At 46.0% G+C, this 21,311-nt stretch overlaps 1 protein-coding gene across 1 annotated transcript; it reads left to right on the plus strand.

Annotated features, from left to right (window-relative positions):
* The first annotated feature begins 10,867 nt into the window (after positions 1 to 10,867).
* spata4 (spermatogenesis associated 4) lies at positions 10,868 to 19,297 on the plus strand. The gene is made up of 6 exons (XM_007895931.2): positions 10,868 to 11,217; positions 11,827 to 11,953; positions 15,868 to 15,986; positions 16,722 to 16,942; positions 18,006 to 18,119; positions 19,069 to 19,297. Exons 1-6 carry the CDS (start codon positions 10,985 to 10,987, stop codon positions 19,188 to 19,190), a joined length of 936 nt encoding a protein of 311 aa, XP_007894122.1. The 5' UTR covers positions 10,868 to 10,984; the 3' UTR covers positions 19,191 to 19,297.
* The last annotated feature ends 2,014 nt before the right edge of the window (positions 19,298 to 21,311 follow it).

Consider the following 21,311-nt stretch of genomic DNA (forward strand, 5'->3'; position numbering starts at 1 on the left):
GACAACCTCTCAAGGTGCTGAATAGTCAAAGATTTGGGATCAGGAGGGGTTGGAATCAGGAATCAGGGATTAAGAATAAGGTAATAAAAATATTTTATGCCCTTGATATCTAACCTACAATGTGGTACCACCAGGGTACCTACCAGTCAAGATTAGGAAGTTTTTTGATCAACGAATTCAGAGTAGATATGTGAGTAATCAGTGAACCATCCCCATTTGTGCCTATTTATTTTCCTCCCAAATTGCATTTGATCACAGTTCTATGCCGTCTCACTTCTTTCACAAATGCCCTTGAATTGTGTGTTTTTATATTATTGTGAACCATATATGTGAAACATAGTAAAGCGGTCAGCAGGGGTGAACACACAGAAACTGACTCATTGCCATAACTGATGCTTCACATCAATAGCTGCTGCTCCCACTATTACATCAGCATTCTTGAAATAAACTACATTGAGTTAAAATTATTCTTGATTTTATTTTATTTTAAAGCAAATATCAACCATTAAAATAAATATCTAGAATTATTTTCACATTTCTGCTTATTTTCTCCCCTTTTTAAATCCTTTATGACATACATAACCTGAGTTGTGATTTCATCCCATATTTAAATACGTTTACCTACAAAATACGCAGTCACTACACTTTAAAATATATTCCATGAAGTGCTTTGAGACATCCCCCTGACGTGAAAAGCGCTGTATCAGACGTAAGGATTATTATAATATTAAATACAGATCATCATATACAGAATGAGCATCAACATTAATAATAGGTCCTTGAAGATAATAATACATTTAGAGTCTATGGTTTCTATTAATAAGAATATAGATAATCTCTGAGCAGTACACCTACAAAAGAATATCAGGTTATACATTTTGAAGTCTGTGTGTTTGGTTCATTTTGTGTTTCCTGCTTAGAAATAAGTATTCCTTCACCTTATTGATATATGCATTAGAATAAAAAACATTGAAGTTTGATGTGATTCTATATTTACGAAGAAAGATAACTATTATGGACAAGTTGGTGCAGGGGATGGTTTATGAAGCAATGCTGTAAACTTTGCATAAAACGTTTAGCAATCTTCATTATGCTGCATGACGAAGTTCATTCAATGCATTTTATAAACAAATCACGCAATAAAATTTACTCCTAATTTCCACATCTTTCACATTTTGTATATTATTCCTGTGCAAGAGCATGGGTAGTAACATGTCTGTTTGTAGCTGATCATTTAGACGTGTAAGAGAATGGTGGACGTTGACCAAGCCTTTAAAATTCTCCCACCTGTCCTTGGAGGCTGCACCTTATCTTCATTCAAAAGAATGTCAGACAGGTCAGGGTGGGAATGGGTCCTTTTCTTTCAGGAAGCCATGGAGCTCGGACCTTAGGCAAGTTTCCTTACATCTTTGTTTACCTAGCATTAAGCAGGATCCCGAGTGATTGCTTTCCAGGGAGGGCACTGCTGATGACAGCACAGCCAGTCTGGCTCATCGGCAGGACCTGGAAGGGCAGACCAGTCACTGGGGACAGGAAGTCATCCCACACAGCACCTGTTAACCCTGCAAACCAAAGCCCTAACAGGTAGGGTGGTCCTAACGGGCAGCTGGAAAGCTTACTGGTCAGCAATATCAATGGCAAGCTATGCGGTTTTAACTGGTTAGACTCCAGCAGTTACCCAAACGCACGCTCTGGGGTCCCCAAAGTTTGGCTCTCAGTTTGGTTTGGATACTCACAAGCAAGGTGACACGTTTCTGCATGTGTTGCACACCCGGCTGACCAAAGAAAAGAAAAAAAATCTTTAAGCACTCTGAGACATTACCAAGTGTGAAGGCCACTATATAATTATTTTGGGGGGAGTATATAATTGCATGTTGTTGTTTTCTGTTATTTTTACATGTATTAAATATTTTGGAAGCTTTGTTGGTATGTTTATAACTACAGGGTGACCAAAACATTGTGCTACACTATCGTGTCTAATAAGTCTTAAATAAATTATGATTTTCTTTTAGATAATAGGGTAGTTATCATGACTTTTTGTATTTGACACCCTGTATTTATAACTGAATAATATCAATAGTTGATCATTTTCTTTTATCATATGGATGAATAAAAACACCTCTCTCCACATAACCAGTTAGAGATATAGAAGTACGGAAACCAAATTGGTGTTTTATTCAGCAGCTCTGAGCTTCAAGGTTGCAGGTTCCTTGTAGCATGGACATGTTTATTTATTGCAGCAGGAGGCAGTCTAGTATAATGTTTAATGTTCACAGTTAGAGAAATCAGGTGACAAGCTAGGTTCAAAGGAGGTGTGAGACTAGCTCAGTTGTTAGCACTCTCACCTGCACGTCAGAAAATGGTGGGTTCAAACCTTATGTGAGGACTTTGAACTCACATGACAGAATAGTCTGCAGTGCAATGCCGGGGTGGGTATACTCCTTTGTCGGAGGTATTGTCCTTCATATGAGACATTAAACCAGGCTGCTCCTCCCCCTATCAATTGGACGACAAAGATCCTATAGCTCCATTTAAAAAGAGAAGGGATTTTCTCCTGCTGGATCTGCCAACAACAATTGTATTTATACAGCATCCTTCACACAGAGCACTTAACAACACTGAGCATTGCAAAATATATCTTTGTCAATGAAGGAAATACTTTGCACAAAAAGTACAATGGCATTCTGCCAGCGAGGACCTGAGAAAATATTTTTGGGTCTATCATTGCATCAATCAAAAAAAGATATCTTTTCAATACCTGTGTAAAACAAAAAGTTCCTTATTTTTAACAAATAGTCCAGAGGATATCAATGTAACATATTAGCAAATGAACAAATGGAGAGGTTAGGAGAATTGGAGTCCTGCAGCTCATTGGTTGGAGCACTCGCCTCACAAGCGAGAGACCTGGGTTCAATTCTCAGCAGGACAAAACGTTGGGCAAGTTTCCTTACTCCGCACACCTCTGTTGACCGAGAAGTAAGTAGGAACCTGGTTGTTAGTCGATTGGCAGATTGCTTTTCCAGGGGTTATAATTCCTTTTAAAAAATTATTGGTCACTCAATCCACGAATGTTCGTGGGACACTGCTGTGCGCAATTGGCTGACGCGTATACAGTCATACAGTATAAAATATACAGTCAATTCACTTTACAGTATATTCTGTGAAGAGCTTTGAGACATCTGTATGATGTAATAAGGTGCTATATCAAATGCAAGGATTATTATATGGAATTCTCTGCTGGAATGGTGGTTAAAGAAGGAATCCATATTAGCTATCATAAGAACATAAGAAATGCTAGACGATAAAAGACCATGGTCCATGTAGTTCGCCTTCCACCTTCCTGGCAGTCACATGCACATATGTCCCAAACTATCTATGTACTATATCCCACAATTTTATTTCCTAAAATAAAACTATCTAATCTGTGTTTGAAGAATCAACATTTCCTGCTTTGACCGTCTCCCTAGGGAGCCTATTCCACAGGTTCACTATTCGCTCACTGAAATAGTGTTTGCGTAGATTTGTTCTGATCGCAGGCTGTGTCCTCTGGTTACAGCTATCAAAAACGCATTAGATAAATACCTAAATAAGAGTAAGTTACAAGGGTACTGGGAAAGTGTAGGTAAATGGGACTGAAAGGATTGCTCTTAAAAAAAATGCGCCGAAAAGCCTTTTTCTGTGCTGTAAATTCTCAAGGTTCTGCAGACTGTCTCATGCTCCCGCCCCCCAAACTAGGTATTTCCTTCATTTTCCACGGTTCTGTACACTGTTTCCTTGATGTATTTAGTCAATTATTATTAATATCAAACAACCATCAGAGCAGTTTCCTGTCTTGAGAATGCAAAACAGAATGGTTTATTCAAGACGTAACTTTAACAGAAGGTCTGCTTAAATGATTGTGTAAAGGACACTAAAACAATTGCACCACACCTGCAAAAGCTTTTGCAACTGTGCAACTTAATTTTTAGCAGGGTTTGCCAGAAATTGAAATACGTTCGTAGCCCTTTTTTTGAGTTTCAGCCGGGTGCCTGACACATGCGGAAACCCATCCCCATGCTTAATAGTAGCCTTCTAATAGTGACATTCTGAACATCTGTGATCAGGGCTCCCTCTGCCTCCTTGTCCTCCTCGACCTCACTGCCGCCTTCGAGACTGTCGACCACTCCATTCTCATACACCGCCTTTCCGCTTTACTCAATCTTCATGGACCTGCCCTTGCCTGGTTCGATACCTATCTCTCTCACCGTCGTCTCCACTTTGTTGCTTCTAACAGTTTCTCCTCCTGTCCCTGCACTGTCACGTCTGGCGTCCCCCAGGGCTCTGTCCTTGGCCCTCTCCTCTTTAATATCTACATACTCCCCCTTGGTGACATCATCCACAGACATATATGCGGATAACACCCAACTCTATCTTTCTGCCTCCACCCTCAACGCCAGGGCCACTGCTGTCCTGACAGACTGCCTGTCGGACATCAAGTTCTGGATGAGGTCAAATTTCCTTCAGTTGAACGTGAACAAGACTGAGGCCCTCCTGATTGGCTCGCGCCAGCGCCTCAGCACCTCAGGCTCTGGCAGCATCAACCTCCATGGTTGCACACTGCAACTCACCGCCAGTCAGGAACCTGGGCGTCCTGTTCGACCCTCAACTATCTTTTCTCCCCCACATCCAAGCCATGACCCGCTCTGCCTTCCCTCATCTCCGTAACATCACCCGACTCCACCACTACCTCACCCCTCAGGCCGCTGAAACTCTTGTTCATGCCTTCATCCCCTCCAGGCTCGACTTTGCAAATACTTGCTTGTCGGCCTTCCCAACTCCTCCCTCCAGAGACTGCAGATAATCCAGAACTCTGCAGCCCGTGTCCTCTCCCGCACCAAATTCCATGACTCCATCTCCCCATTCTCGCCCGACTCTATTGGATCCCTATCTTTCAGAGGATCCAGTTCAAGATCCTGGTCCTCACATACAAAGCCCTCCATGATCTTGATCCACCCTACCACTATGACTTCCTAACACCCTACCAACCCGCCCGCTCCCTCGGCTCAGCCGGCTCTGGCCTGCTCCACGTCGCCCGACCCGCCCACCCCACCCCACCATTGGCAAACTCTGGAATTCCATCCCCCAGTCACTCCGTCTCACCCCCTCCTTAGCCTCCTTCAGGTCCCGCCTCAAGACCCTCCTCTTCGACCATGCCATCGGCCATCCCCCTTCCCCTCCCCTCCCTTCTCCCCCCTGACCCCAGCTCGGGTCTGAAATGCTGTACACTGTCCAGCGCCTTGGGATGTCCTGCCGAGGTGAAAGGCACTATACAAATGTAATCTTGCTGCTGTTGTTGTTGTATCCAAACCAAGCAGAGAATTTCATGCATCCCACCTACATATGGTAATCCCAGAGAAAGGTTGTTGGAATGGATTGCACACTCTCTCCCTGAAGCCCCAAGTTATTCAGATACTTGCCCAAAAGCAGCCCAATACTTTGTGTTGCCATCTGCATGCAGCAGCAGTGACCGGTTCAGGTCAGTGCTTTTCAAACGAGGAAAAGGTCTTTGACGCACAGAACAGCAAAAAAACGTCCAATTGGGCGTGAACCCGCCCAGAGCTCCGCCTCACGGGCAGTGACCGGGGAGACGTGATTGACAGCTCTGCGCGCCGCCGTGCATTGTGGGCAGCCTGGCCTGGCTGCGGTTACCATGGAAACACCCAACACAACTAACAGCCACAGCGGAGACTCCATCACTCACCATCCCCAGCCCTGACCATCCCCAGCCCTGACCATCTCCAGCCCTGACCATCTCCAGCCCTGACCATCCGCAGCCCTGACCATCCGCAGCCCTGACCATCACCATCCCTGACCATCCCCAGCCCTGACCCTCCCCAGCCCTGACCATCTCCAGCCCTGACCATCCCCAGCCCTGACCATCTCCAGCCCTGACCATCTCCAGCCCTGACCATCTCCAGCCCTGACCATCTCCAGCCCTGACCATCCGCAGCCCTGACCATCCCCAGCCCTGACCATCTCCAGCCCTGACCATCCGCAGCCCTGACCATCCGCAGCCCTGACCATCCCCAGCCCTGACCATCTCCAGCCCTGACCATCTCCAGCCCTGACCATCCGCAGCCCTGACCATCCGCAGCCCTGACCATCACCATCCCTGACCATCCCCAGCCCTGACCCTCCCCAGCCCTGACCATCACCATCCCTGACCCTCCCCAGCCCTGACCATCTCCAGCCCTGACCATCACCAGCCCTGACCATCCCCAGCCCTGACCATCTCCAGCCCTGACCATCTCCAGCCCTGACCATCTCCAGCCCTGACCATCTCCAGCCCTGACCATCTCCAGCCCTGACCATCCCCAGCCCTGACCATCTCCAGCCCTCACCATCTCCAGCCCTGACCATCACCAGCCCTGACCCTCCCCAGCCCTGACCATCTCCAGCCCTGACGATCACCAGCCCAGACCATCTCCAGCCCTGACCATCTCCAGCCCTCACCATCACCAGCCCAGACCATCTCCAGCCCTGACCATCTCCAGCCCTGACCATCTCCAGCACTGACCATCTCCAGCACTGACCATCTCCAGCCCTGACCCTCCCCAGCCCTGACCCTCCCCAGCCCTGACCCTCCCCAGCCCTGACCATCACCAGCCCTGACCATCTCCAGCCCTGACCATCACCAGCCCTGACCATCTCCAGCCCTGACCATCACCAGCCCTGACCATCTCCAGCCCTGACCTCCAGCCCTGACCTCCAGCCCTGACCATCCCCAGCCCTGACCATCCCCAGCCCTGACCTCCAGCCCTGACCTCCAGCCCTGACCATCTCCAGCCCTGACCCTCCCCAGCCCTGACCATCCCCAGCCCTGACCTCCAGCCCTGACCATCTCCAGCCCTGACCAACACCAGCCCTGACCATCACCAGCCCTGACCATCACCAGCCCTGACCATCTCCAGCCCTGACCATCTCCAGCCCTGACCATCTCCAGCCCTGACCTTCCCCAGCCCTGACCATCACCAGCCCTGACCATCTCCAGCCCTGACCCTCCCCAGCCCTGACCCTCCCCAGCCCTGACCATCTCCAGCCCTGACCAACACCAGCCCTGACCCTCCCCAGCCCTGACCATCACCAGCCCTGACCATCTCCAGCCCTGACCATCTCCAGCCCTGACCATCTCCAGCCCTGACCATCTCCAGCCCTGACCATCTCCAGCCCTGACCATCTCCAGCCCTGACCATCTCCAGCCCTGACCATCTCCAGCCCTGACCATCTCCAGCCCTGACCATCACCAGCCCTGACCATCACCAGCCCTGACCATCACCAGCCCTGACCATCTCCAGCCCTGACCATCTCCAGCCCTGACCATCTCCAGCCCTGACCCTCCCCAGCCCTGACCATCCCCAGCAATGACCATCACCAGCCCTGACCATCTCCAGCCCTGACCATCACCAGCCCTGACCATCTCCAGCCCTGACCATCACCAGCCCTGACCATCTCCAGCCCTGACCTCCAGCCCTGACCTCCAGCCCTGACCATCCCCAGCCCTGACCATCCCCAGCCCTGACCTCCAGCCCTGACCTCCAGCCCTGACCATCTCCAGCCCTGACCCTCCCCAGCCCTGACCATCCCCAGCCCTGACCTCCAGCCCTGACCATCTCCAGCCCTGACCAACACCAGCCCTGACCATCACCAGCCCTGACCATCACCAGCCCTGACCATCTCCAGCCCTGACCATCTCCAGCCCTGACCATCTCCAGCCCTGACCTTCCCCAGCCCTGACCATCACCAGCCCTGACCATCTCCAGCCCTGACCCTCCCCAGCCCTGACCCTCCCCAGCCCTGACCATCTCCAGCCCTGACCAACACCAGCCCTGACCCTCCCCAGCCCTGACCATCACCAGCCCTGACCATCTCCAGCCCTGACCATCTCCAGCCCTGACCATCTCCAGCCCTGACCATCTCCAGCCCTGACCATCTCCAGCCCTGACCATCACCAGCCCTGACCATCTCCAGCCCTGACCATCTCCAGCCCTGACCATCACCAGCCCTGACCATCACCAGCCCTGACCATCTCCAGCCCTGACCATCTCCAGCCCTGACCATCTCCAGCCCTGACCATCTCCAGCCCTGACCATCACCAGCCCTGACCATCTCCAGCCCTGACCATCTCCAGCCCTGACCATCTCCAGCCCTGACCATCACCAGCCCTGACCATCTCCAGCCCTGACCATCACCAGCCCTGACCAACACCAGCCCTGACCATCACCAGCCCTGACCATCTCCAGCCCTGACCATCTCCAGCCCTGACCATCACCAGCCCTGACCATCTCCAGCCCTGACCATCTCCAGCCCTGACCATCCCCAGCCCTGACCATCTCCAGCCCTGACCATCTCCAGCCCTGACCATCTCCAGCCCTGACCATCACCAGCCCTGACCATCTCCAGCCCTGACCATCACCAGCCCTGACCAACACCAGCCCTGACCATCACCAGCCCTGACCATCTCCAGCCCTGACCATCTCCAGCCCTGACCATCTCCAGCCCTGACCATCACCAGCCCTGACCATCTCCAGCCCTGACCATCTCCAGCCCTGACCATCCCAGCCCTGACCATCTCCAGCCCTGACCATCTCCAGCCCTGACCTCCAGCCCTGACCTCCAGCCCTGACCATCCCCAGCCCTGACCTCCAGCCCTGACCTCCAGCCCTGACCATCTCCAGCCCTGACCATCTCCAGCCCTGACCATCCCCAGCCCTGACCATCTCCAGCCCTGACCCTCCCCAGCCCTGACCATCACCAGCCCTGACCATCACCAGCCCTGACCATCACCAGCCCTGACCATCTCCAGCCCTGACCATCACCAGCCCTGACCATCTCCAGCCCTGACCCTCCCCAGCCCTGACCATCTCCAGCCCTGACCATCTCCAGCCCTGACCCTCCCCAGCCCTGACCATCTCCAGCCCTGACCCTCCCCAGCCCTGACCCTCCCCAGCCCTGACCATCTCCAGCCCTGACCATCTCCAGCCCTGACCATCTCCAGCCCTGACCATCTCCAGCCCTGACCATCTCCAGCCCTGACCATCTCCAGCCCTGACCATCTCCAGCCCTGACCATCACCAGCCCTGACCTCCAGCCCTGACCATCTCCAGCCCTGATCATCATCAGCCCTGATCTCCAGCCCTGACCATCTCCAGCCGTGATCTCCAGCCCTGACCATCTCCAGCCCTGACCATCTCCAGCCCTGACCATCTCCAGCCCTGATCATCATCAGCCCTGATCTCCAGCCCTGACCATCTCCAGCCCTGACCATCTCCAGCCCTGACCATCTCCAGCCCTGACCATCCCCAGCCCTGACCCCCCCACCCTGACCCTCCCAGCCCTGACCATCACCAGCCCTGACCATCACCAGCCCTGACCATCTCCAGCCCTGACCATCTCCAGCCCTGACCCCCCCAGCCCTGACCCTCCCAGCCCTGACCCTCCCCAGCCCTGACCATCACCAGCCCTGACCATCACCAGCCCTGACGATCCCCAGCCCTGACCATCACCAGCCCAGACCATCTCCAGCCCTGACCATCTCCAGCCCTGACCATCTCCATCCCTGACCCTCTCCAGCCCTGACCATCTCCAGCCCTGACCATCACCAGCCCTGACCCTCCCCAGCCCTGACCCTCCCCAGCCCTGACCATCTCCAGCCCTGACCATCTCCAGCCCTGACCATCTCCAGCCCTGATCATCTCCAGCCCTGACCATCTCCAGCCCTGACCATCTCCAGCCCTGACCATCTCCAGCCCTGACCATCACCAGCCCAGACCATCTCCAGCCCTCACCATCTCCACCTCACCATCTCCAGCCCTGACCATCTCCAGCCCTGACCATCTCCACCTCACCATCTCCAGCCCTGACCATCTCCAGCCCTGACCATCCCCAGCCCTGACCATCTCCAGCCCTGACCATCACCAGCCCTGACCATCTCCAGCCCTGACCATCCCCAGCCCTGACCATCCCCAGCCCTGACCATCTCCAGCCCTGACCATCTCCAGCCCTGACCATCTCCAGCCCTGACCATCACCAGCCCTGACCATCTCCAGCCCTGACCATCTCCAGCCCTGACCATCTCCAGCCCTGACCATCTCCAGCCCTGACCCTCCCCAGCCCTGATCTCCAGCCCTGATCTCCAGCCCTGATCTCCAGCCCTGACCATCCCCAGCCCAGACCATCCCCAGCCCAGACCATCCCCAGCCCAGACCATCCCCAGCCCAGACCATCTTCAGCCCTGACCATCTTCAGCCCTGACCATCTCCAGCCCTGACCATCTCCAGCCCTGACCATCCCCAGCCAAGACCATCTCCAGCCCTGACCATCTCCAGCCCTGACCCTCTCCAGCCCTGACCTTCCCCAGCCCTGACCATCCCCAGCCCAGACCATCCCCAGCCCAGACCATCCCCAGCCCAGACCATCTCCAGCCCAGATCAGCTCCAGCCCTGACCATACTTCTCCAGTCCTGACTATCTCCAGCTCTGACCATCCAGCTCCAGCCCTGACCATCCAGTCCTGACCATCCTACCCTGACGCTCCAGCCCTGACCATCCAACCCTGACCATCCAGCTCCAGCACTGACCGTCTATCTCCTGTACTGACTGTCCATCTCCTGCACTGACTGTACCCCCTGTTAAGGTTATTATTTGCTGTACCAGCTGGCACCAAGCTGGAAGCAGCACGTTCTCCTGGTGGCTGGAGCCCATCTGTGGATGAAGCAGATACCATTGACTGAATGAGCACTTTATTCACTGAGGCAGCAGCTGAGGTAGCCACAACCGGCGATGAGGTGTCCGCTCCGGGGGCTCCTCCACCCCTGACCACTGTCGGGGTGGAGGAGCCGATTTCAGCACCAGTCCCAGCCTGGGCCAGAGCCACTGCAGCGCAGGCCACCACCCCATGGGTGTCAGTACAGCCGCTCGCATACTCCCTGTCGTCTAGCCGGCAGAGCATGAGGAGTTACTCTGAGTCAGTGCCGCGCGGGGTCAAAACCGAGAAGCTGACATTCACCCATCAAGCGGGTCAGTGCTGCCGACCTGTTCACAGTGAGTATGCTGACCACTCTACGGTCACCCACCAGGGGATCTACTACCCTCCACTCCAGAGCAAAACTGGCATAGCCAGGGAGGTCTACAAGTGGCTCCAGAGTCTGGATCTGAGTGTGGAATACACAAACATCAGGAGGTAACTACCAGCAATAATAATAATATTTATGTTTACTAGAGTTCCTTTCATGTCAGGGGGATGTCTCAAAGGTCTTCACAACATTTACTTATAATGCAACATGTGCAGCAGCCCTGATACCAGTTACCAGTCAGCCCGGGTCAGTTGGTTGCATCCTTGGTCTCTGACAGAAGGTTGTGGGTTCAAGCTCCCATGGTTTAGGCTGGGACCCCAGTTCAGTGCTGGAGAAATGTTGGAGGTAGCCTCTTTCAGATGAGATGTTAAACTGAGATTCCATCTGCCTGTTCAGGTGGACATTAAAAATCCTATAGCATTGTTTGGAAAGAGAAGTGAGTTTCTCCTGGTGTGCTGAACAACAATCCCCCAATAGCATTGGTCATTCGCCTAATGGCTGTTTATGGGAAAATTGTTGGACATAAATTGGCTGCCGTGCTCTCTTACATAAGTGCAACACTTTGCAGTATATCCTGTGAACTGCTTTCCTCCCTGTGAAAGGTGTTATATCAAATGTGAGGATTAGTATTAAATTCTGTGAAGTGCTTTTTGCAAATGTATATCTTAATACTGTATCTAAAATTATATCATAATTTCAATGCAAATGTGTTTCAGGGATTTTTCCAATGGCTTTCTTGTGGCTGAAATCTTCTCCCGGTACTTTACTGATGCCTCTACGCGTCTTGTCACCAATGGGGTATCATTAACCAGAAAGATGAATAACTGGTACCATCTGGAAAACGTATGTAAGCCAATTGGAGGGTTATATTTTTTACATCTAGGCACGTCTGTCAAATTAACAAATACCTACTCCACAGATCTAAAATATAGTTCAATATAACTTAAAATTGGTGTATGTTGGGGGAAAAGTAAGGAGCAGACTTATACCCTGGAGACTGGAAGAGCAGTGTGACCTCAGAGCATAAAGTGCAAACAGATTTTGTTTTTTATCAATCCATTGAATATAAAAGTAAGGCAGTGATGATGAATCTGTATTAGACATTGGTTAAGAACATAATTGGAATATTGTGTGGCAGTTTAGACACCACATTGTAGAAAGGATATTTGAGTTATGAAAGAGGATGCAGAGTAGATTAACAGGGATGATACAGGAGATGAAAGGATAATAATAATAATAATCCTTGCATTTGATATAGCACTTTTCACGTCGGGAGGACGTCCCAAAGCGCTTCACAGAACACACTGTAAAGTGAATTGACTGTATATTTGTGGGCGAACGCGGCAGCCAATTGCACACAGCAATGTCCCACAAACAGTTGTAGATTGAAAATGACCAATTTATTATTGTTTTGGGCTTTGGAGGGATTATTATTATTAGGCGCTTGGAGTAAGGAAACTTGCCCAAGGTTTCGCCCTGCCTGGAATTGAACTCAGGTCTCCTACTTGCAAAGCGAGTGCTCTAACCACTGAGCTACAGGACTCCAGGATATAGTTACAGGAGCTACAGGATATAGTTATTAGGAGATGCTGAAGAGGTTAGGACTCTCCCTGTTGGAACAGAGAAAGCTGAAGTGAATTGTTAGTGCCGTTTAAGATAATTAAAGGGTTTAAGATAATTCATTGCGAAAAGGAGGTTGCCTCTCCATTGGTAAGGGATATGAAGACAGGAGGGTGTGACTACAAGATTGTGACTACATAGTTACACAGAGTGATATGACACAGAGACAGACCATTTGTCCAATTTAGTCCATGCTAGTATGAGGATAAAAAGAGAGAAGTGGAAGTAATGGAACTTCTCCCAGAGGCTTGCTAGAAATTGGAATGATTTGGTAGGGGAGCGGTTAGATCAGCATTGATCACAGCATTCAAAAGAGATTTGGCCAGACGCACGCAGAGGAAGGCCATTAGAGGGTATAGGAAAATAGCAGAGAATTGGTATTAGGATAGGTGGCCTCTTGGAGGAGCAAACATTTCGCTCACAAAATATACCGTCTATTATATATATATATTTATATATATTTACAATATATTCTGTGAAGTGCTTTGAGATGTTTCAATGATGTGATAAGGATTATTATACATCAAATGCAAGGATTAATATTGTTATTGACACATAAAAATGGGCCAAATGGTTTCACAATTAAACTGCAGGACCACATTAGAAATTAAGTTTAATTTGTTGACTAGTTTAGCAAATTGTGCGTTATATTTAATTGTGCATTGTATTTACAGGTTGGACTAATCACGTGCATACAACAACAACAATATTACATTTGTATAATGCTTTTCACGTCGGGAGGACGTCCCAAGGCACTGGATCCGAGCTGGGGTCAGGGAAGGAGAAGGAGGGTGGGAGGGGAAGGGGAGTGACCAATGGCATGGTCGAAGAGGAGGGTTTCAAGGTGGGACTTGAAGGAGGCTAAGGAGGGGGCGAGGCAGAGTGATTGGGGGATGGAATTCCAGAGGTTGGGGGCAGAGTGGCTGAAGGCTCTCCCGCCAATTGGTGGGGCGGGTGGGTCGGGGGACGTGGAGCAGGTCAGAGCCGGCTGAGCGGAGGGAACGGGAGGGTTGGTAAGAGGTTAGGAGGTCACAGAGGTAGGGTGGGGCGAGTCCATGGAGGGCTTTGCAGGTGAGGACCAGGATCTTGAACTGGATCCTCTGAAGGATAGGGAGCCAATGGAGTCGGGCGAGAATGGGGGAGATGGAGTCAGGAGTTTCATGCGGGAGAGAACACGGGCTGCAGAGTTCTGGATTATCTGCAGTCTGTGGAGGGAGGAGTTGGGAAGGCCGACAAGCAGGACATTTGCATAGTCGAGCCTGGAGATGATGAAGGCATGAACAAGAGTTTCAGTGGCCTGAGGGGTGAGGTAGTGGCGGAATCAGGTGATGTTACGGAGGTGAGGGAAGGCAGAGCGGGTCATGGGTTGGATGTGGGGAGGAAAAGACAGTTGAGGGTCGAAAAAGACACCCAGGTTCATGACTGGCGGTGAGTTGAAGTGTGCAACCATGGAGGTTGATGCTGCCAGGGCCTGAGGTGCTGAGGCGCTGGCGTGAGCCAATCAGGAGGGCCTCAGTCTTGTTCACATTCAACTGTAGGAAATTTGCCCTCATCCAGGACTTGATGTCCGACATGTGCACAGTGGGAATTATTTGATTAAAAACAAATGACAATCATTATAGATGATTCTATAATCCTTTACATTAGTTAATTACGCAATTAAAGGTACGCAGATGCTCTAAAATTTCACACAACTATCTCTGGGATGCAAAGGGAAATGTTGCAGGATTCTATTTCAGATGTTGGGTAGAGACCATGATAAATCACAGGTATGCTTGACATGTAGAACAGGCTTGATGGGTTGAATGACATTTTGTCATTCCATGCTCTTATTTCTTTTTATGCCATCATTCAGAATGCATAGGCTGTGATAAAAGCAAATATAACCTCTTTTAATTTTCGCGGTTGTTTTAAGAAGTAATGAGAGCTGAAACACCATATAAAAAATGTGTGAAATGAACTGTTCAAGTCTAGAGTTTATTAACAGATTATTCAAATATTCAAAGGATATGTGCAGAATAGATTTGTCTGTCGTATTATTGTTATCATACTAATGTTTTTGAAAGTGTATCAATGAAGATAGGTTATTACTAAAATAAATTGGGTTTGGTAGTAGTTACAACCAGTAATTTCTGTAGATGATGAGTTAAAGAAGTGGGATATGAGGGCAGAATAGGGTATGAGCACAGAGTGGGGATATGGTTTCTTGCTTGTGATGGACCAGTGAGCATGAATACTCAAGGCTCCAATGTATTGGAATGACATTTTCAGAAGTAAAGTGATATATTGCCTTAGAATGTATTGACCAACACCTGCTGAATTATAATAATAATAATGCTTGCATTTGATATAGCACTTTTCATGTCTTTTAGATGTCTCAAAGTGCTTCATAGAATATATTGTAAAGTAAAGTGAATTTACTGTATATTTGTGGGTGAAACAATTATGAAGTTGCTTCAGCGTGCTGGTTTGGGGCAATATGAAAATATGTATTCCACAGGAGTGATCCAGTTGAATTTTTCGCTAACCCAAGGACAGAGTCAAATTTGGGATCTCTTGCAGTCTCAGCACATACTCCAAAACAATACAATAATAAATTGGTCATTTTCAATCCACGACTGTTTGTGAGACACTGCTGTGCACAATTGACTGCCACGTTTCGCCCACAACTATACAGTCAATTCACTTTACAGTCTATTCTGTGAAGCACTTTGAGACGTCTAGAAGACGTGAAAAGCGCTATGTCAAATGCAACGATTATTATTATTATTATTTATATTGCATCAGTGATAAATGGCCAATGTTTTTCTTTGTTTGAATGTTTTTAAATCCTAAATTTACACTTTAAATGAGATGAACATGTAAACAGATGTCTCAGATGTCTGAACATGGCTGAAATTCAACGAATAAAATCAACATTACAGACAATTCAAAATAAGAAGGCAACATCAATTCAAAAATGTTTACCAGACAATATAAGACACACTTTAAATATTATAAGGGTAATGAATACTTGCACCTACCTCTAACTGGACAGGCAACTATTTGTTTTGGAAGTTTGAGTGTTTAGTCTTTTGTCAGAATGGGTGGATTATTGTATCATATGTTTCATTTAAAGTTTTCTTTTCCTTTCCAAGTTCTTCAAAAGGAGAAACTTGAGCTTGCCCAGGAATCTAATTAATGGCACTGTTCATCGTTGGCCTGGAGCAGCAGAATCGTTAATACAGTACATTCATAATATGCTAACAAACAGAAAGTGAGTACTCATGCATCATTTCCTATTAGTCAGTTTGTGACATCTCCCATCTCTTACCACTATTGGGTGGTTTATAATGTATTCTTATGATAATGACTGCTCCATTTTTACTTCTTAGTTCTACCCACAAGGATTCTCTCTTAGTATTACTCTCTTCAAAATCCTTGCGCTCTATCACTGTAAGGGAGTGTCAGATTAATATCTCCACCTCTCCATCCGATCTCCCTTCACTATCAATTCTGAAAATGCTACACTCAGGAATGTTTAGTTCCAATCCTAACCATCCTGAAGCCACATTTCTGTTGACAGTATTACATCTTATCTCCCTTTCCCAATTAGGACTTCACTTTCATCCATTTTATTTCTAACTGTGCATTTGTATATAAACATTTTATATCCTGCTCTGCTTTTTTTTCTGTTCCCCTTTCCTGCTCCCTCTATTATATTTTCTCCTTATTTTTTCCTTACTTCCGTATTCTCTGATTTTCTGTCTTGCTTTTTCCAATCCCCATCTCCCACATCTTATCTACAAGTTGAAATCTTTCCCCATTGCCTATTTAGATTTTCTGCAAATACATTTGCTCCCATTTTGTCAAGGAGTAAGTCATCCCATCTGTACTTCTGACCTTGTCCCAGAACGTGCCCCAATGTGATACAAATCTAAACCTACTCCCCTGCACTACTTTATCAGCCACATATTTATTTCCCTAATCTAAATGTTTTGTTTGTTTTCAGAGCAAAACTCATCATGGATGATGAAACAGATTTTATGGACAGTAGCTACCAAAACAAATTGCCAGCTGTTGCTCGGTCGACTGCTGCCCACGCTATTAGAAGCAACTATAGGAGCAGCGAGATGGCCCTTGAACCTGACACTTTTAAGATTAAGCAGAAAACACTGGGTATTATCAACGTACATATGCAACACAGGCAAACAGATAAAATGTCCAAATCAAGTAAGTAAATACAACTTTAAAAAACGTCCTGTCAAATCCACTCAGTAAATTATCCTATACTTATGATGAATTAAGTCATTCACTTCATGACTGTTTCTGGGGCATTGCTGTGCACCAATTACCTGCTCGCAAAACACAGTCACTACATTTTAGATACAGTATGTCTTGTGCTGCGCTTTGGGGTGTCCTCCCGACGTGAAAGGTGCGATACCAAATGTAAGAATTATTATTGTTTCTGTTTTAGATAGATATCCTGATATTCAGAGAACCATTCAATGTATAGTAGACAATAAATCGAATACATTTGTTTTGGATTAAAAACATTGAAGTGAGAAAGGTGCATTGGAAAAGGAAAAGAGGGTGTAGTCCTTTAGCTCAGTGGTTAGAGCACTTACCTCGCAAGCGAGAGGACCTGGGTTCGATTCCCGGCAGGGCGAAACGTTGGGCAATTTTTGTTTCTCCACATGCCTCTGTTAACCTAGCAGTAAGTAGGAACCCGGTTGTTAGTCGATTGGCATATTGCTTTTCTGGGGGTAGTAATTCCTTCCAAATAAATAAAAATAATTTTGTCACTCAATCCACCAGTTGCTGTGTTTCGCCCACAAAAGTCAATTCATTTTACAGTATATTCTGTGAAGTGCTTTGAGAAATCTTGAACACATGATAAGGTGCTATATCAAATGCAAAGATTATTATTATTACTTGAGCAGGAGTTGGTAGAGTAGAGAAAGAGGCCAAGGAACTAGGGTTACATTGCAGGAATTTTGTAAAAGAACATACAGTCTTCACCTAGGTAGAATTTTCTACCTCAAGGTGCTTATTTATTTGTTTGGAAATTCACTTTAAATAAAATCAATCTAAAACTAATATTAGAAACATCACTGCGGTAGAAATTGATAGCGTGTGTAGTGTTTGACTGACATTGACGCATATAAAATTATGTTTTTTCTCCTAATATTGACAAAAGAATTAAGATGAATGCTTAAACATTTTGAAACTGTGGTATGTACATTTTTGTTTTTTTAATATATTATTCTATTCATTGTATTGTTTTTATTTTTAGAGCGTTTTCATAAAAAGCCCACTCTGGGAGAACAAGCTGTGAGACTTGCCCTCCCAGCACACAGGTACGAGGACATGAGTGCCAAGAAGACAGAGAAATCAGGAACTATTCCACGTAAGTGCAAAGTTTCTTTCCTATTTTACCAATAATGAATACTATAATAAGAAGAATTATAATAAAATAATAATCTCCCACAAAATACACAATCAGTTCACTTGACATTACATCTGTGAAGCGCTGTGAGATGTCTCAACAACCTGATGAGGCACTATGAAATGCAAGGATTTTTATTATCATTGTTATTGTTATTGTGAAATACTAATTATTATTATTTCTTTCCTAGTTCTACCTCAGCTTGAACTACTCTTTTGATTGATTTGATTCTTATAAACAACTACCATCCAAATTAAGACTAAATCCAAAACATTTCCACAATTCTTCATGACACTAAATTTTAGACCAAGCAAACTTAAAAGTTAAGAATAGATAGAATTTTGATCTTAGGAAGTGTTTCAATGTTTTACTTTTGGAATTCTAAATTGAGCAAATTTAGTAAATTGCAGTATGTTGTTCTGTAATCGTATTTGCCAATATGTTCGGCTAAAAGTATTTCCAGCTGGTCCAATTTATTTTCTCACCAATCTGAAACGCTGGTCTCTATAGGCTTAAATATTACTTCTTTGATGGTGTGGTGCTAACGCCCCTCCCAATCCCACTCTCAATGTTATTGCTAGCAATTTGCATCCCTCACCTTCAAATCTGTTTTGCTAGTTCTTCAGTAAATTGCTGTGGATGAAGAAAACCCTTCAGCCCCTTTGATCTCATCTCTCCAGAATACACACTGTATTGCCTTCCCTTCACAGCATCAAGATTTGAAATAAATCTAGTGTTGTGACCTCAACCACCCTTTCTGGCAACCTGTTCCAGTCATTAATCAGCCCTTGGGGAAAGAACAACCGGTGTCTATCATGAAATTGTCCTTTACCACTCTAAATGTATTGTTCAGGATGATAGCAGTTATTCTCATTTTATCTGGATTAATATGCAATGTTTTGTTTTCTAGGTACAGAATTGCATACTTCAGATATTCGAAGTAAAATCAATGTTCAGTTTAAGGAAGTCAGTGTGAAGCAGATTGTTAGACATTCCATTCCAAGTGTGCAACTTAGTACAGCGTTGTTTTAAATAATTAAAGAGGGTTTGGAAATGGAGTCTGTAAGCTCCATTTTCAGTTAGTAATACAATGGGTATTTTGTTATTTTCTTTTAAAATGAATAATATACAAATCACCAAGGAATAATCATAAATTCTGTTATTACATTGCTATAATTTCAATTAGTAAATGTGTTGTCTAACTATAAACTGATAAGTCTTTGACCGAAATGTGATGCAGTAACTATTATTTGGGAATAAACCAAATTATTTGTATGACTGTCTACTGTCATTTGTAAAGAATTTTCAGCCTGAATGTCTTCATTTGTTTGCTTCAAATATTATTTCTTCTTCATATGTATTAGGAATAGAAATAAGGGCAAACAAATTGAAAAGCATGAAAAAAAACTGTCCGATTTAAAAGACTTTTCAGTTTGAACAAGTGTGGCCTTCTCTTACCATGAAACTTCCTCTTCTTTGCTGTACATCAGTGCCACCCCATCCACTGTTTCTGCATCTGATCCAGAAACTGAAGGTAACGCTTCAGAATAAAATCTGATACAGCTGAGAAGCAGATGATTCCCTGACTAAGATGGTGCAACAAAGGCGCATTTGTTTTCCTCCTATGTGCTCTGATGGCAATTCCTTCAGAGGAATTTACGGGCATTTCACCCACAAAATATAGTCAATACACTTTACAATATATTCTGTGAAGTGCTTTGAGACATCTCTAAGATATGATAAGGCACTATATCAAAAACAAAAGGTTATTAGTATTATATTATCGTGGAAGCTCAGCAACATTATTAACATACAAAATGGCTAATGGCTATTCCAGAAGTAAAAAGAAAACAAAACTTGGACAACAAAAAAAAATTCCACCACATTCACCATATTCCAGAAACCTTGCACTGAAACAAAAGTAGTGGGGAGAAAACTCCCAAACCTTAACATTGACATTTTTGATTTTTCACCAATCTGGTGCTTATCAGTCAGAGGCAAACTTCAAATATCTCACTCTTTTTCTGAATACAAGATACCATTTGCTCTTCTCTAGTCCTCAGTTAACAGCTACTGTATTTATGAAGATCGTAAAACATTAAACACAGCCTCATTATGTATGAATATTTTAAGAGGGCAAATGAAATGCAGATTTTAGATGTCAGTAATGCTGGCTATGTTTGGAATTATAGACGTTTTAAAGATCAACAGATAGATCCTTTAAAATAAACTCCAAAGTGATATACAAGTTAGAGAAATGCCAATTATGTTAAATAGATTTTCATATCTTCCAGGCAATCAGGCCAGGCAGAATATAATAGTTATAATGCTAGCATTTGAGATAGCGCCTTATCATGTCGTTGAAACGTCTCACAGAATATATTGTAAAGTAGATTGACTGTGTGGGCGAAATGTATCAGCCAATTATCTATTAATATCACCTATAATCATAATTACCCATTAATATTACCTAGAATTGTAATTATAATTACCTATTAATATTAATAGTACCTAGAATTATCATATAATTACCTATTAGTATTAATATCACCTGGAATTCTCAAGGAAATTTTTTCTATCCTTCCTCTGTCTTTATCACTTTCGAAGTTCTCTACTGGATGTTTAATAAACCTATAATTACTAACATAGCCAATGCAGGTTGACATTTAAATCTGTTTTTCTATTACCCTCTTAAATCTGTAATCATATTAGCAGATACTTTCAGCCAAAAATATTTCCAGTTTCTTTTTCCACCAATAAAAAAACTCTGGTCTCAGTAGATTTAAATATTTTTCTGACGGTGAAGTGTTAATGTGTTTACCCCACTCCCCAACCCCACTCCCAATTTTACTGCCGGCAATCTGCATCCGAAACCTTCAACAACAAATTACATTTGTATAGCACCTTGCATGGAGGACGTTCCACCTTAATTGGTTTGTAGAGAGGTAAGCAGCTACTGTTCAAGCTCTGCACCTCCAATAGTGGAACCATCACTCAATGGGAAGAGATGTGTGTCCGAAATGCAGGAAGATGGTAACAATGCTCTCACATATTTCATGCTGAACTGTGTTGCCCACCAGGAAGCTCACAGGTAGTTTCTGGTACATGCCATCCACCTAGTAAGGGCTCAAGCCCGAGTTTGTTGGATGTTAA

Source organism: Callorhinchus milii, unplaced genomic scaffold, assembly GCF_018977255.1.
Source record: "Callorhinchus milii isolate IMCB2004 unplaced genomic scaffold, IMCB_Cmil_1.0 Scaffold1, whole genome shotgun sequence".
In the NCBI taxonomy this organism is placed as follows: Eukaryota; Metazoa; Chordata; class Chondrichthyes; order Chimaeriformes; family Callorhinchidae; genus Callorhinchus; species Callorhinchus milii.